Consider the following 16,975-nt stretch of genomic DNA (forward strand, 5'->3'; position numbering starts at 1 on the left):
ACCAGAAAGGGGGAGTGGGGAAAACGTACTGCTGAAGTGTAGAAAGTTCACGCTGGATTTGACAGCACAGAACTTAGTGCAGGTTAAACCCGTGGAGTTGAGTTACTAAAGAAAGCCAAGGTATTCGCACAGCCCAGACCACCTGTGTTAAACACGCTGCCCTGGCCATTAACTCTGTGTCTAGACGAGGCCACGGGTATGGGCTGTGCCGCTGGTTCAGAGTGACTGAGCAAACCACATCCTCACGTCCTGGTGCTGCAGGAAACTGGAATAACACCAGCGATACGAAAATAGTGTGTGAAAAGCCCAGACCTCCCACCACTCTGGAGTAATTTCTTTCAACCTTCACTCCGCTGTCCAAAACACTCACATGAAATCTCTCCCTGGAGTCATTTTACACTCCAGTGTGGAGAGCAATTAGTTTTAATGGCATTAAATGGATCTCCTCACGCAGGAGGTGCATTGCCGACTGTGTCAGACAGACCACCTGCCTCGCTCCCACCCTGCCGGCCCCGGTACTCGGGCTGGGGAGGGAGGCTCTGGGTGCCCTGTGGGAGCCACGTGGAGCTGTGGTGGGAGATCAGCCCAGGACACGGCCGGGCAGGGCACGGGGACATTTAAAACTGTCCTTTGAAAAGGACATTGTAGTGCTGCAGCGTGTCCAGCGAAGGGCAACAAGGCTCCTGAAAGTTCTAGAAAACACGTCTGGTAAGGAATATCTGAGGGAGCTGGGGATGTTTTAGTCTTATGGAGGCTCAGCGCTCTCTACAGCTCCCTGGCAGGAGGGTGGAGAGAGGTGGGGGCCAGGTTCTTCTACGGGGTCTGCACTGAGAGGACAAGAGGAAATGGCATCAAGGTGAGATTCAGATTAGATATTAGAAAAAGTTTTTTTTCCTGTTCGGGTGGCCAGACATTGGAATAGGCTGCCAAGGGGGGTGGAGTCACCATCCCTGGAGCTGTTTAAGAGGCGTCTGGATCTATCGCTGGGCGATGTGGTTTAGTGCTTTAGGGGCTACAGTGGCAGTGCCGGGTGAACGGCTGGACCGGACGGTCCGAAAGGCCCGTCCCAACCCGACAGCTCCACAATTCCACCACTCCGTGACTCCAAAGGCTCCCAGGGCAGACCCGCCCTCACCCAAAATGGCCGCCGCGGCTTCGCGGGCCCCGCCCCGGCGCTTGGCCCTCCGGCCGTGAGGGGGCGCGCGGGGGGCGCTGCCGGCAGGGACGGGCGGAGCGGCCGCGGCCCAGCGGTACCGGCACCGCGGGCCGGCCCGGCAGGTGCGGGGAGCGGGCACGGCGGGGGCATGGCGGGGATGCGGCGGGGCTGGCGGGCCGGGGGCGGTGGGGAGCGGGGCAGGGCCGCGCCGGGCCCGGCCGGAGCGCGCTGTGTGAGCCGCGGGCAGGGCGGGCGGCGGGGCTGAAGGTCGCGGTGCTGGCCGGGAGCACATCCCGCCGTGGCGGCTCTGGCTGTTCCCGCACCGGCGGTACCCGATGTTCCCGGGTGTCAAACGCGTGCTCTTCCCGGTTCCTGGCTACAGCCGTCCTTCGGGAGGTGCAGTAAAGGCGGGCTCCCTCCCCGCGGGCTGCTGAGCGCCCGCCTGCCCGTGTTCGTGCCCTGCGTGTAGGGGGGTCCGGGTGGGCACTGGCAGGTGTCACGTTGGGAAACCTCTGCCTCTGGGAGCAAAGCCCCCAGCACCTTCGAGAGCACTGCCAGGAGGCTCTGCTAGCCTGGGAGGCGGCGGAAAAGGCTGTGGAAAACCAGGAACTGCCTCCCTCTGAGGGCTCGTGTGTGTTTCAGGTGAATACCCTGCACAGGTGTCATCACCCCATGAAGAAGCTTTATTGCAAACCCATATGGTTCTTAGCTCCCCGTCCCTCTGGCTTTCCCTACTGGGTGTAGCTGTGTGTTACATCTAATGCTCCTGTTTACAATTTATTGAAGATAAGATGTGAAAGGGTTATAATGTGGGCAGTGCTCTTAACTCACACAGCAAATGCGGGTCCTTGCACAGTGTGGTTGTGTGAGTGATGTTTCACTTCAGCATTCAAGTGTTCAGTTTTAGCCACACCTGGGCTTGACCTTTGCAGATGCTTTTGCCTGCTGGAGTTTCAGTAGCCAGAAAAACATGGGTTGTTGTTTACCAGGCTGCTGTTGTCACTTGGCTTTGTGTTTGATCCTGAGAATTGCTGGACTCTTCATGAGAGGAGGTTGTCTGGAGAGGGGGATGTGTGTTTGGAGCCGTCTGTCACAGAGTAGCAGTCAGGGAGATCAGTTATGAAATAACTCTGATGCTATAATATTCAATGTAAGAAGGACATGGAACTGTTGGAGCAAGTCCAGAGGAGGCCCATGAAGTTGATAAGGAGCCTGCAGCACCTGCCCTATGGAGGCAGGCTGAGAGAGCTAGGGCTGTTCAGCCTGGAGAAGAGAAGGCTGTGTGGAGATCTCACAGCACCTTCCAGTATTTGAAGTGGCTACAGGGAAGCCAGAGAGGAACTCTTTGCCAGGAACTGTAGTGATAGGACAAGGGGGAATGGGTACAAATCGAAAGAAGGGAACTCTAGGTTGGATATATAAAAGAAATTCTTTCCTGTGAGGGTGGTGAGGCCCTGGCACAGCTTGCCCAGAGAAGCTGTGGCTGCCTCATCCCTGGCAGTGTTCAAGGCCAGGTTGGACGGGGCTTGGAGCAACCTGGGGTAGTGGAAGGTGTCCCTGCCCATGGCAGGGGTGGTTGGAACAAGATGATCTTCAAAGTCCCTTCCAATCCAAACCATTCTATGATTTTGTGCCTGAACAGAACCCACATTCTGTGGGTGTCTCCGAAGTCAAATATGTCCATATGTGTTTGGAGGAACGTGAGGCAGCAGGTCACGCAGATACTTTAGGACTTTCAAGTGTCCTGGGCAAAATCTGAGAAATAACTGAAGTAGAAGAAGCAAATGAGGCACAACTGGGAAGAGCAGAGAATGCAGAGAAGTGCCCCGGACTGTGCCCAGGAGCAGACACTGGTGGTGTTGCACACAGGTGAGGAAGGTTAACCAGGGGGAGCCAGGGCAGAGCTTCCAGGTTCTGACTGGAGAGGAAACCCTTCTGTCCAGGGGCAGCAGGAATATTTTTGTGCCAAGGAATTCACAAAAATTCTGTTAAAGGAATTGGTGCTGAAAAGGTGCAGATCTACCCCTGACAAAACACTTGGGAGTGGGCAGTTTTCCCCTCACTTTTCCCAAATGCTCAGGTGCTGCTCTCTCCTGATTCCTGACGCAGGTTTACTGACTCCTGTGTGCACACCAGTCCAGGGTCTCGCCCATGGCCTGATGACAGAGCATGTGCTTGGTCAGTGTTTTGCAAAAGAGCCTCTGCAATCAGCGTGTTTGTTTTACTGGTTTTGTATGCGAGGAAGCAGCACAAAAATCTGTGTCAGCCTCTTCCTGACAGGCTGTGGGAGGAAGGAAGGGTTGGCAGGCAGATGGAATATTTGTCAGATGGAGAAAAGGTAATCAGGGAGAAAAATGTGCTGCTAGAAGAGGTTACCTGGCTGTAGGTAACCTCCTGAAATCCCTCCTCCTTCTCTGGAATCCCCCCTGGTTTGGAGAATTGAAGAATGGTATTTTTAAGAGTGCCAGGGGCTCCTTGTGCCCCGAGGTGGTGGCAGTCATAGTTCCTAACTGCTTAATCTGAATTAAGCACCTGCAGTGGGTGTCCATGACTGGGAGTGTTGTGGATCCTGCTTTTGGTGGGTTCTCAGCTTGGCAGCCGGGTCAGGGATCAGTTGTGGATGCTGCACTGCGTGTCAGCGCTGGTGGTGATGCTGGCACAGGTGCCAGCACAGTCCAAGCCCCAGAGCTGAGAGCTACTCACCTGCTGATCTGAACCTGAACCCTTCTGTGGACATTTGGTTTCCTTTTCAAAATAAGCATTGATGATTTTATTCTTGTCCTTAAGCTGAAGGACAGGATACTGGCAGGAGGAGGCTCTTCATGGCTCTTTCATGTGTTGCAGAAAATGCCTGAAGGTGAACTGGACAGCACCCACTGGAACTGAATCTGTCTGACAAAGGTCCTCCTTCCCCCAAAGGCCTGTTGGTGGTCAGGAGGGAACCTGTGCAAGGGATGGGCTCGGAGAACAGTGCTCTGAAGAGCTACACTCTGGAGGAGCCGCCGTTCACGCTGCCCACGGGGCACACCGTGTACCCGGCCGTGCTCCAGGATGGCAGACGCGCCTCCGTGTTCGTGTACAAGCGGGAGAACGAAGATAAGGTTAATAAAGCTGCCAAGGTACTGCGGCCTGCCTGGGACAGACTCATCACAGCTGTCCCTGCTTTTATTGGGAGGGTGGGAATTGGTGCACAAGGGTCAGACCTTGGGGAGGGAGGGCAGGAGAAGAGGTGGGAGCTGACTGTGGCTGCGCAGGGGGGCAGGAGGGGTTGGCAGCTGCAGAGCCTCGGCAGAGGGCTGGTCTCTTCCTGCAGATGTAAGTCAGAGAGTCTTTCCTGGGTGGATCCGCCCAAAATACTATGTCTGTTATGACTGAGACTTTCTTTTATTCTGTGTAAGACTTTTTCCTTCCAGTAACTGAAAGGAACTGACAAGAAAGATGCAGAGAAACTGTTTACAAGAGCCTGTAATGACAGGACAAGGGAATGGCTTTAAACTGATAGAGGGCAGGGTTAGATTAGATATTGGGAAGAAATTCTTCCCTGTGAGGGTGGGGAGGCCCTAGCACAGGTTGCCCAGAGAAGCTGTGGCTGCCCCATCTCTGGAAGTGTCCAAGGCCAGGCTCAGGGCTTGGAGCAACCTGGGATAGTGGAAGGTGTCCCTGCCCATGGCAGGGAGTGGCATGAGGTGATCTTTAAGGCCCCTTCCAACCCAGCTTTTCTATGACTCCATTCCAATATGTTATAATAAGTTGTGCAGTGAGTGAGTGTTCTGGGTGCCTGGGGAGGAGCAGGGCTGGGCTGTCTGAATTCACTGAGAAAACGTGGCTAAGAGTGCAGGACTGATCTCTGCAGCCAGAGGAGCTGCCCCGGGTGGGATCTAACTGATGCCTTCGTTTCTGGAAGCACCTGAAAACCTTGCGCCATCCTTGCCTTCTGCGCTTCCTCTCTTGCACTGTGGAAGCAAATGGGATCCACCTGGTTACGGAGCGGGTGAAGCCTTTGGAGCTGGTCCTGGAGACACTGTCTTCTGCTGAGATCTGCGCAGGGATCTATGATGTGCTGCTGGCACTCATCTTCCTGCATGACAGGGTAGGTACGCCTGGCAGCAGCCAGCAGGCTTTGGAGGGAGACAGATGAAATGGGACAGGAGAGCACCTGGGCTTGTCTGGGTGAGTCATTTCTGATTCCTCCCAAAAAGCAGACACATGCTTCACAGTTCTTTTAGGCTGAAACTGCTGAAATCATTGGCTGCTTTGTGGGAGGAAGGGTAGCTGAAAATGCTGTGGGGTTTGGAAGGAAGGGAGCAAGCAGTTCTCAGTTTATGAATCTGCTTGCAGTGCTTCTTGCTTTAGGGAGATGGAATTGCTCAGCCTTGGCATTTGTTTACAGCTGTCACCCTGTGTCAGAGATTGGTGTCACTGCTCCCCTGACTGTGTGTTTGTCCAGGACTGCAGTTAAATCCCAGCTCAGACTGTACCTCTGGGGCTTTGTGTTCACAGTTGGAGAACTTCCCTGGATTTACAGTTGTGTTGCAGGGGCTGTGACAATCAGGTCTTTGTCTGCTCCAAAACCCTGGCCCTCCTGCCTGGCACCTGCTAGTCACCTACCAAATCCCAGAGGGCCTTTGGAACTGTGCTTTTTGGCGGCTTTCCCTCAGCCCTTCACAGCACCTACTTAGTGCTGGTTAAGATTTTACATCTCTATGTATCCCCTGAGTCTGTTATTCTTTTTCTTTTCTCTGTTCTAGGGAAACCTGACACATAACAATGTCTGTTTATCATCCGTGTTTGTGAGTGAGGATGGGCACTGGAAGCTGGGAGGAATGGAAACAGTTTGTAACTTCAGTGAAGCCACCCCAGAGGTAAGAGCCAAGCCAAGGGCACCCTCGGATGCCCAGGAGAGGATTCCTGGCTTGTGGAAACTTGCCATCTAAGGACATGAAGGCCCAAGTCCTTCCACTTAGCTGGATTTACTATTAAGTGTGTTGGTTCACTTCCAGCTCTGTCCCGAATCTTTCCTCTAAGGACACCATAACTATAAACTACAATGTCTACACAAATTAATTCCCCATTAGCCAAAAAGCACATGGTTTTCTAAGGCACACTGCTAGCTGGAGAGTGAGAAGTCTCTGCTCCTCTGGACTTATTTAAAAACAAATTAAAAAAAAAAAGCAGCTTTAGTGTGAAGCTGGAAGATCCAGGTTGAAATTAATCAATAAGGAAAATAATTTAAATGCCGCCTTAGGTTTTGCTGCTGGCATCTTATCTGCATGCTAGCAGAACACTTCCTGGTTTATTCCTGCTGTGCAGAGTCCCTGCTGCAGCCTGGCACTGTGTCACAGATGCACACTGCCTTTTCTCCCAGAGGATCTGCAAACCCTTCCTGATGAGTTGTCTGTGAGGCCCTGAAGCTGCTTCCTGTCACTTGGTGCTTCCCACCTGCTACACTGGGGTCTCCCCTCGGGCAGAGCCCAGCACAGCCTGTCCTGGGTGCCAGCAGAAGGGGCAGGGGCAGAGCTCCTTCCACCCCTGAGCCCGGGCCCATGGGGTCATCCTGCTCTGCTGCTTGGCACAGGTGAGTGGGGGAGGCAGCTCATGTCCCTCTTCTTCTCCTTCCAGTTCCTCTGTCAGGTCAGGTCCGTGCGAGACCAGTCGTGCATCCCCGGAGAGGAGATGGTGAGTAACAGAGTAACAGCACCTGCTCCAGGAAGGTCCTGCTGGCAACAAATCAAAGTTTGATGTTCAGGATACATATTTTCATTCATGTGTTTTATTTTCTTATGCCTGAATAGCATGGAAGTGGCTCTTGGATAATATCTGAGGTTTCCTTTTTCCCCTCTTCTGTCCCATCCCTGGTTTGGGAATGGTGTTGGGCACAGGCAATGATATTTTCCCAACACTTTGTTTTGCAGCTTTAATGCTTCTAAGTCACCAAAGCCTCGCAAAAATAACAGAGTAGTTGCTGAGGTTGCCCAGATCACTGTGGTCCCATGGCTGTGGAGCTCCTGTAACAGCCTTTTTTCCACCCATTAGTCACCTCCTACCCACTGAGAATCCTTGGAGTTGCTTATGCTGAAGGAGCACTCTTTCACTCTCTAATTATCACCTGTTTCCATTGAAATGCTGAAAGCTGTTGCCTGCCAGCATCCACTGGGGAGTTGTTCCATTGTGATGTAGTTGCTCCTTTGGGCTATAAATTCCCCAGTGGAGGGTTTTTTTAGCATAATATTCTACTTACAGGGTATGCTTTGGTGCTATAAAAAGAACTGGAGACTTTATATGGCAGGGGGTGGGAATAGAGACTCTTGGAAATTACCAAGTACTTCATAAGTTCCTGCTTTGCTGATTTTTTTGTTGTTTTATTTTCAGTCTGCAGATTTCAAGATTCTGCCCAGCAGCTACGGGCACGCGAGGGATGCCTATGCCTTTGGAACAACAGTTGAAAATCTCCTGACAGTCCTCAATGACCAGGGTGAGGAATGACACCTGTTCATTTTGCTGCGGACAGGCCCCTGTGGCTCATTCCTTGTGTGTGCCGAGCCACTCCCCTTCTGTGGCAGCTGCAGGAGTGCCATGGCTTCGAGGGCCAGTGTTGTTCTTTGTGTTTGCTGAGCTAAATGCAGGCCTTGGCTTCTCCTGCATTCCCCTCTTCCTGCATTTGGACGTGGTCAGGGGTGGCTGGAGGTCATCAGCCCATGTGCCACAAGCATTCCCAAACCTCCAGTTCTGCCCCACCAGCTGCCTTTCCAGGCGTTGTGGATGTGGCACGTGGGTCTCGTGTGCCACAGCTGAGCAGGGGCTGCCACCTTCCAGCAGAGAGGGAGCAGGGAGCTTCCTGGGAGGACAGCAGCACCCCTTGGAGCCCCAGTGGCCAGGCAGCTTAGGAAGAGAAATGCAAGTGCTGTTTTTCCCTTCATTTTGCAATTTTGCTATAAATTAGAGTGAAAAATAAGTTTTGGGGAGGGTGGGGGACTCCTTAATGTATCTAATTCAGTGTTGAGAGAGAAATCTAACTGTAGGTGCTCTGGATTTCAGTTTCAGCAGATATCCTCTCCAGCTTCCAGCAAACCTTGCACTGCACACTGCTCAACCCAGACCCAAAGTGTCGTCCACCCCTGTCCAGCTTGTTGTCTCACGAGTTCTTCAGGTAAGGACAGGAACAGGAGGCCTGTCTTGGTCTTGCCACTGCCTGTTTCTGTCTTGCAGGGTGTGAGCTGGGTGAAGGTGTGGGATGGAAGTGCAGATTTAATCCCTGTCTCCTGCAGGGATCTTTGACAAAGAGACTCCTTTAAATTAAGAAATTGTTACCAGCCTTTCCACTGAGGTGCTGAGCAGCAGCTTTCAGGTCTCACCTCCATGCTGGCATTCTTGATCCACCAGATCAAGATTTGCATCCCTCTGTGTAGTTCTCTGCTGAATGAATGGTGGGGATTTGCAGTCACTTCATTGTGGATGGCTTAAGCATCACTTGACGTGTCTTTGTGTTTAGGAATGATTTTCTGGAAGTTGTGAATTTTCTGAAGACCTTAACACTAAAGTCTGAAGAGGAAAAAACGGAATTTTTCAAGTAAGTGAATGAACTGTAATCTGCAAGCTTCTTATTTCAGACACACTTCTGCCAAATGGACTGGGGGGGACCTGGGAGGGCTTGTGCCCAGAGGTACTTCCTCAGCTGGCAGATTCTGGTTGCTTTGGCAGAACGCTGTTTGCTCTGTAACATTTTGGGTACTCCAGGCAAAGTAACAATTGCATCAAAGAGGAAGCTCTTCACCTCCTCCTTTCCCAGTTCTTTGTGCATGGTTTGGTGTTTGGGAGGAGTACCTGCTGGGCAATGTCTGCCAGGGAGAGCGACTGCAGCAAGACTTGTTGGATGAATTAATGCTGTGGTGCCAGCCCTGCCTGGGTGAAGCTGTAGTGGGTGTCTTGGCTGCAGTCGTGGAGCATCTTGCAGGAAATCAGCTGCTCCCCAAGAAGTTTTCTGTAAGGGAAGCTTCTGTGTAATCATGGCATTATCTGGGCCTGAAAGGGGAAGAAGCTGAATTTTTTCTTCTTTTTCTGTATAAAAGAGCCCTGGTGTTGTTACAGAGCTGTCTTCCTGCCTGTTTTATACTTCTGTGGCCACCATCACTTATTTTTCCCTAGTTTGAGGCTTAAATGGAGGAAGTAAGAGGAGAAAGGGGATCTCAGCAAGAGCATTCAGAAGGGTTCCCACTATCTCTGTGTCAGCAGTGTTTGCTAGGGAGGGAATGAGCACTTGGCTTCAAGATAGGGCAGTGCTGCCCCTTTATCAGGCAGAGGGGCCTTCACAGCACGTGCACGTTTCTCTTCATCTCCCCCAGGCCTAGAGAAAAGCAGTACCTGTTAATGATGCTTTAAAAATAAAAATCCTACAAGCAGGAGCAGTTGCACAGAATTAAATTCTATGGCATAAATAAATAAACCCATTCCACGCTCTTCTGGCCACCTCTAAAAGGCATCAGATGGAACTGTTTTCAAAATGGGATTCCTTTGTGCAGGGGGAGCTTCCCTTGAGTGGTGGATGGAACAGCCTTTCCCAAAGCAGTAGGAAAATTCTTGTGATGCACCAGGCTGTGGGGTGAGAGGAAAGCTCCCTGCTGCAGTTTTGACAGTAGCTCTTCATGGGAGATGCCAGCTCTGAGGCAGTTTGATGCCCCAGCAACTTCCTGTGCCAGTTGGATGTGCCTGTGCCAGGCTGTGATCCGGGTGTGGGGTTTGACAGGATGTGGCTCCAGCTCCTGGTCTGTGTTATCTTTGCCTGAAGCCCCAGGCAGGAGCAGACCCTTGTCCGTGTAGGTCAGAGCACAGGCCAGGGAGAGGCTGCCCTGGGACACTGTCTCTAGGAGATGAGTCAGACACAAAAAGGGCGAAGTGATATTAAAGGAATCAGGCATAAATGCATGGAAAGCTGCCTTGATACTAATTGCTGTCTCCTGGAATGCAGGTTCCTGCTGGACAGGGTGGCTGGCTTGTCAGAGGAGCTGATAGCATCACGGCTGGTGCCTCTTCTACTCAATCAGCTCGTGTTTGCAGAACCTGTAGCTGTCAAGAGTTTTCTTCCTCATCTGCTGGGTCCAAAGAAAGGTGACCTTTAACTACTTTGTCATCACAATCATTACTGACAAGTTTGGAATGGATTCAGAGTGGTTGTTTCATTGAATCAAGGGAACAGTGGTGTTTCTTTTACCAGAACAAATACTGCAACGTACAGAACTGGAAAGGACAGTTATCTATGCTTCCTCCTTTGCAGTACTTCCCACTGTTCTGCTGATGCTGGGAAGAGAGTTAAGAAAGGCCTGGGCTATCTCCCAGGCTTATGTGTCACCCCACCCTGCCACCCCAGGGTCTCACTGCATGTCCCCCTTCTCACTTTTCCCCTGCCTGCCCCTTATCCTTCTGTCCCTGCACTCGTTCACCTCTAAGGGCACTCAGTGTCCTCTCCTTTGCCCTGTGAGAGGTGTTCACTGTGTCTTGTCCCCAGCTCTCTCTGTCCTTATTCTTTTCCTGCCCTCTCTTAAGTTACTTAGAAGTTATTTAAAGTCTTAAAATAGTTACTGGTGTTTCAGCCAAGCAAAGTCTCCCCTCAAGAGTGCTTGACCTTCTGTGTTCAGAGCCAGGGCCATGGAGCAATGGACAGTGGCACTGTTGCCTCCCCTGCCTCCCATCTCTGACATCCCAGGCAAGCTGTGTTGGCAGCTGACACAGCCTCAGACCTGGCAGTGAGGTGACAGTCACCCTCACCTGTGATGTTTTGTCAGTCAGGAGCTTTTGGGTGAGTCTTTCCTTGTTGAAGCAGCTTCTTCCCATCTCCACCTTTCCTCCCTAGAGCAAACTGGGGAGAGCCAGACCAGCTGCCTGCTGTCCCCAGCCTTGTTCCAGGCCCACGTCATCCCTGTGCTGCTGAAGCTGTTTGAGGTTCACGAGGAGCACGTCCGGATGGTGCTGCTGTCCCACATCCACGCCTATGCCGAGCTCTTCTCCCGGGAGGAGTTGAAAAACATCATATTGCCACAGGTTAAACACAGCAAACCAATAGGTGGTATATCCTAGAGTATGGGATTTCATAGAATCACAGAATGGTTTGGGCTGGAAGGGACATCAAAAATCACCTGGTCCAGCCCCATCCTCCAATCAGCCAGCCTCTTTAGCTTGCAGCATGAAGTAGAAGGCTGATTTTATGCTACAGTATAACATCCATCTCCTGATTGCTGTGGGGGGATCAGAAACCAAATGTGCTACGTTTAATGTGTAACATTTAAAGGGGAAGGTGGTGGAAAAGCAGGATTTCTGTCGTTGGTGACATCACTGTGTTGTTGGTGCAGGTGTTGCTGGGCCTTCGAGACACCAGCGACTCCATCGTGGCCATAACGCTGCACAGCCTGGCAGTGCTCGTGTCCCTGCTCGGGCCTGAAGTGGTTGTAGGTGGAGAAAGAACCAAGATTTTCAAAAGCTCTGCACCAAGTTTCATGAAAACTGCTGATCTCTCCCCAGAAGGTAAAAGACACGGTCAGAGTGTCCTTGGGATTCTTGTCTGTTCTGTCCAAGCAGCGTAGGCAGAATTTCTTGGATGATGAATCCATTGCTGGTGACAGGTTAATTGCAAAAAAAAACTAAATTGCAGCCAAAATTCAGTTTTAAGTTAGGTGCTATTTGTAGATACAGAATTGATATCAGAGGAAGGGTTACATAAAAGTATTTAAAATATAGGAAATATATGGGGAAAATTTAAATCTCTTCTTCATTTAAGAATCCCTGTAAGTAAAGGAGATACAGTGTTTGAGTGTGTGTCTTTGGTGGAAAAACTATAGAGCCCTTCTAAAGGACTTATACAGACAGTTGTTTTAATATTCCCTTTGTCTTTCCTGTTTTTAAAAATAGTAAATCTCACCTTCTTCCCCCAATTTCTATTCATAGATTGGAAAAGGAATACCAACTTCCCTATTTTATCAGCTCTCTGGAGGCTTTTCAGCTAATCCAAGTGAAGACAGTAGCCCCTGCACCTGCTAGATAACTTGGAACAAGTGTACTAAGGGAAAGCTTTTCTGGATATTGAAACACTAAGGATGTTTATAACTGGAGGGAAGAATCAGCACTTGTGCTACTTTAGACATACAGATACCAAATGAAATGTGCGACAGAGATCAATTTAAGTATAAATGTTTGCTTCCTGTTTGTGTGTGTACTGATAGCTACCACCCTTTATTAAAGTCTGTGGATGGCTCATTGCATTAGTTTCTTTACATCATTTTAGTAGACTGTAGTAAATAAACCCCTTTGGATTGCATGTGGAAACCAGGTTTATTTTTCAGAATATATTTAAAATTAGACCTGTTTTAACTATTGATAAACAACAAAAAACCCACCTTTGTCCTCAGCAGTGAGTGATGACCTGCAAAAAGCAGCACTAGAAGCTGAACACGTGAGGCTCAACAAGCTGTGTGCTTAAGCCCCTCAAAGGATGTGCCCTTTATCAAGGGCACTGTGGGGAGGGGGAGGTTCTGTTTGTTCCTTTGCATTCCTTTCTAGTGCCATGGCCACGTGTCTCTGGTGACACTGACACTGGTTATCCCCAGCGTAGGCAGGCTCAGCTGGCTGGGAACACAGGTGAGCCCTGTGGGATAGGTGAGGGCTGGCCCGAGCTGTGCCACTCTGAGGTGGAGGCAGCAGGGCCCCACATAGCCCAGGTGACACCACCAGACCCTGCAGCTCCCCAGGACAAACTGCAGCTGGATGCTTGCCAAGCTGTCACTGAAACACATGCCTTGGGCAGCTCCAAAGCGTGGCCTTGACTGCCCACTCCCCCCTCACCTCAGGTGTGACAGGAGGGAGCCTTCAGGGTAGAGAGTCTTGTTCCTGGGAGCTGCTGTGCCTGTGCCCAGGCAGGGAAGAGGCTTTGTGTAGACTCATGAGTTTGGTTATGCTTGGAGTTGTCGTGACTGAGTGCAGTGCTTTTGTAAGAGGCAGGTACCAGGGGATTTGTGATGCCATGCAGTGCAGCAGTTGGGATTCTGGATCCAGCCAGGTGGCAGACAGCATTTCTGAAGCATCTGCTCTGATCGTAATCACTTTGTTCATTGTGTATTTCTTGAAAGAACATCTCAGCAAAAACTGGCCATGTGCAGTTGCCATAACTTTGTACTGGCAAGAGTTGCAGGCAGCAGGAACAGAGGAGTATTGTGTCATCTGTGGATCAGGAGGTGCAGCTGTCGGATTGCTGTGCCAGGCTTCAGTGTAAATAAGAACATTCCAATGCTGGGGGCAGTTTCAGCTATGACTGACAGGACTTGTTTCCTTTCTTTTCTTTTCTCCTGGCAGATTCCCCCAGTCATGTTGTGAGCAATCAGAGAAATCAAACCTCACGGCCCATGAAGAGCAGTTCCAGCTCGTTCCCCATCTCTGGAAATGTACCTGCCAAGAAGCTTTCTGGGCAACAAGACAATCCCCTGGCTTTAAAGACAGGTAAAACCCACTCCCAGTGCTTCCTTCTTGGAAATCAAGTGTTCCACAAATGAAGTGTTGCTTGAAAAATGTTAGTTTTCCCCATGTACTGATCTGAAAGATTCAGTGAACTACGGAAGGCAACAGTGATGGAAGTCGAGTGTGAGCCTTGACATCCTAGGGAATAGCTGTCTGGGAAGCAGAGATGCACAGACTGGCTGTGTGGCCTTGTGTTTCCTTATGGCAGGCTCTGTGGTGTGCTTTCAGCCCTCTCACAGCTTAGCAAATACCCCAGATTTACAAGTTGGCTCATTCTGACAGTCAAAGCCAACTCTGCTTCCTTCCATGGCCTTGTCTCAGTCACCTGTTGCTCATCAGCTGTCAGTGTATTGCCCCAGGGCTTGGAGGTGAATCCCTCCTTTACAAGCAGGAAGGTGTCCAGGCTTTCTCACCGGAGAGAAGCTTTCTTCCCAACCAGTTACTGGCTGGTTCCCATGCCAGGTGCTGCCTGTGGTGTCAGGGAGCTTTAGGGACAACTCTGTTTCTGCACTTGCTCTCTTGAAATGAGGATGTAACATCTTTTTGTCTTCCACAGGTGAGCAAGGCACTCAGCCCTCCCTGAATGGAATTCCTGGAAACATGACTACACTGAATAGCAGGAGCTCTCTGACTACCTCTGAAAAGCCAGCAGAGGAGTGGCCAGACTGGAGTGAGCCAGAGGAGACAGACACTGAGAAAACTGTGAACATTCAAATTCAGCCCCGAGAGCTGCAGGGCAGTGTGGAACCTTATTTTGCTGATCATGATGTAGATGAGAAGCCCTGGGATGACTTTGAGCCCAGGAGCCCCAGTCCTAAACTGCCCTCAGGGACCTGCCTCACTGTGACACAAGCTGATGCAGCTGGAAGGCCGAAGCCTCTGCCAGGTACCCATCAACTGAGCAAGGAATTCAAAAGCCTCAGACTGAGTCCCCCCACAAAGTCTTGCCCTGGAAACAGCTGGAGCAATGACAGGTGGGACCACCAGGACCAACTGGAACAAACTGTGCTGCCAAAACCAACCTTTCAGGAAAGGTTAAAGTCTTCATCAGAGAATGGCCTGGGAGAAGAGTTCACGATCAAAGTGAAGAGGAAACCCGTGCCAGACCCTGAGCTGGACTGGTTTGCTGACATGATCCCAGACATTAAACCTTCTTCCGCTGTCCTCATTTTACCCGAGGCCAGGACAGAAGCAGCTGATCCCACTCCCTTGGGGGGCGTGTCCAGCAGAGATGGTGCCTCCCAGAACGTGCTGTTTTCATCCAAATTTGCAGCAGCTGATGGCATTGAGGTAAGAGGCTCCAGGCAGGGGGTGTCAGTGACTGCACCCTCGAGAGGATCCCAGAGCACACACAGCACCAGCCAGCCCCTTAGTGGGGTGGTGGACACCTGAGCAGGGATGAGGGGCACAGGCCCCACAGATGAGTCCTTCCCTGTGAATGCAGGATGCTGAGCTCTGCCTTAGCAAGGAATTCAGTGGGCCATTCATACAGCAGCAAGAGGGCTGTATTGAGTAAGAGTGAGGGCATAGACTCAATTTGTACACTGCTAAAAGTACTGACTAAGGAGTTCTAACTCCAGCTTTTACTCTATGTTACTGGATCCTGGATGCAGGAATCCTACACTTCATTAGGGAGAGTCTGACCAAGGCTGGATCCTGGCTGCTGAGCAGGCACGGTCCCAGCACCAGCAGAAGGGGCTTTCAAGCACAGAGGGTGCTCAGGACTTACTGGTGTTCTTGGTTCTTCTAGGAAAACCTAAAAGCATTGCCAATTAAAAACCAGGAAAGCAGAACCTCTGGATTCCACAGTAAAGTTTTCTAAGTGCTCTATTTTCATGAAAGAATAGCTGAAACATTTCTCTATTTCAGAGAATCAGTGGGGTTATAATTTTTGGTTTTCTTAAGAAAGCAGGTAAATCCCTGTAGCCCCTTCATGGAGACTCCAGAGACTGCTGCTGCTTCCCAGCAGGGGAGGCAACACTCCCAACATTGCCACCTGACTGTGTGCCCTTCCTTAGGGAACAGGTGTTGACTTGAGTTGTTTTGCTCATTGAGCCTCAAGAGAGGTACTCAGGGGTGTAGCAGGGAGCAGGAGAGCAGCCTGGGATGTAAACTGAAGTTGTTTACAACATTTGAAAATGGCACAATGTCCTGTGACAGAAGCACTGTCATGATATCAGCCACATTTTGGGGGGCAGAGAGGAAAGTCACTCACTACTGCAGTCAGTGCTGTGTCAGTGGGGGGGCTGAGATCCAACTTACAGTGTTAGAATACAGCAGGAAAATGGCTGTTTCCTAGGGGGAAAGAAATAATCTAATTTATTGTATTCTTTTTGTTAATGGGAAGTGGTTTTGGAACAAACAGTTCTTGCTTTAATTTTAGGGGAAAAATTTAAGACTCTCCCCCTTAAATGTGTTTTTGTCTTTAAGGAGTTTCCTGATGTAGTTTAAAGATCTTTAAGACCAAAAACTGCACTGGCACTTTATTTTTGACATTTTGGCATTGTGGATGAATCCTAAGCCACACAGGCTCCTGGAGCTGTGCTAAGCACACAAGTACAGTGCATGTGCCTTGATGTGTGATAATTTAATGTGATTCTAGGCTGAAGCTACAGGCTGGGGCGAAGAAGAGGAGTTGAACTGGGAAGATGATACAAACTGGTAACGGGATGGAAGGAGACAAAGGCGATTTGTGGTGTGTTGGACCCTGTGCGAGGAGTCGCTGCTTCCCCAGCCCAATGGATAAGTACCTCAGTGCTGCTTTTGCCAGAAGGCAGGCACTGGCTGCACAGCCAGCGAGATCCAAGGGGACCTGAGCTCCTGCCACGGATGCTCCTTCCCAGTCTGTGCCAAATCCTGCAGGGGTGAGGCCTGCACTCGAGCAATATGCCCAGCTGTGGTGCGTGCTGTGCCGCTGCTCCCGGAGTCAGGAATGGCGGGATGGTGGTGAAGGGTGGGATGGGGCTAACGTGCTACTTGAGGCCAAGAGTGGTGTAAGAGATTGTTCCAGAACTCATCCCTGCCCTGACAAACTGCTGACAATAAATGACAGTCACACTCAGTTCCTTGGTTAATGTGCCTTTTTCCTTTGATTTTTTTTCTCCCCCCCATCCCTACCCCCCGAAAAGCCAAGGCCTTAGAAATGGCTCCTTTTAACTTTTTAGCTAAGAGATGATTTTAAGATGAATGTACAGTTTACTCAACTTATTTATTTCTGTTTATGTAGTTCTGTCAGTGGATGGCACAAGTGGTGCCAGGAACCGTGCAGTGAATGACCATGAACTGCTAAAGCACCATGTTCTTTCTGCTCTTAACTGTGACCAA

General features: G+C 50.5%; 1 protein-coding gene across 2 annotated transcripts; it reads left to right on the top strand.

Annotated features, from left to right (window-relative positions):
- Positions 1-1,221: 1,221 nt before the first annotated feature.
- Positions 1,222-16,712, top strand: SCYL3 (SCY1 like pseudokinase 3). 2 transcript variants are annotated; one of them, XM_050307161.1, is made up of 14 exons: positions 1,222-1,278; positions 4,001-4,275; positions 5,061-5,246; positions 5,905-6,018; positions 6,776-6,832; positions 7,526-7,628; positions 8,192-8,303; positions 8,646-8,723; positions 10,119-10,258; positions 11,001-11,188; positions 11,497-11,668; positions 13,490-13,633; positions 14,208-14,941; positions 16,254-16,712. In XM_050307161.1, the coding sequence occupies exons 2-14, from the start codon at positions 4,111-4,113 to the stop codon at positions 16,314-16,316; spliced, it is 2,256 nt and encodes a 751-aa protein (XP_050163118.1). In that variant the 5' UTR covers positions 1,222-1,278; positions 4,001-4,110; the 3' UTR covers positions 16,317-16,712. The 2 variants fall into 2 exon arrangements, with proteins under 2 accessions (XP_050163118.1, XP_050163117.1); XM_050307160.1 differs by lacking the exon at positions 1,222-1,278 and adding an exon at positions 1,782-1,798.
- The last annotated feature ends 263 nt before the right edge of the window (positions 16,713-16,975 follow it).

This window comes from Myiozetetes cayanensis, unplaced genomic scaffold, assembly GCF_022539395.1.
Source record: "Myiozetetes cayanensis isolate MyiCay16 unplaced genomic scaffold, myiCay2020 scf12, whole genome shotgun sequence".
Taxonomy (NCBI): domain Eukaryota; kingdom Metazoa; phylum Chordata; class Aves; order Passeriformes; family Tyrannidae; genus Myiozetetes; species Myiozetetes cayanensis.

Coding starts and splice junctions, on each gene's coding strand:
- SCYL3 (XM_050307161.1), top strand. CDS start 4,111: ATGGGCTCGGAGAACAGTGCTCTGAAGAGCTACACTCTGGAGGAGCCG. Junction 5,247..5,904: donor TCATCTTCCTGCATGACAGG/GTAGGTACGCCT, acceptor TCTCTGTTCTAG/GGAAACCTGACACATAACAA. Junction 8,304..8,645: donor TTGTCTCACGAGTTCTTCAG/GTAAGGACAGGA, acceptor CTTTGTGTTTAG/GAATGATTTTCTGGAAGTTG.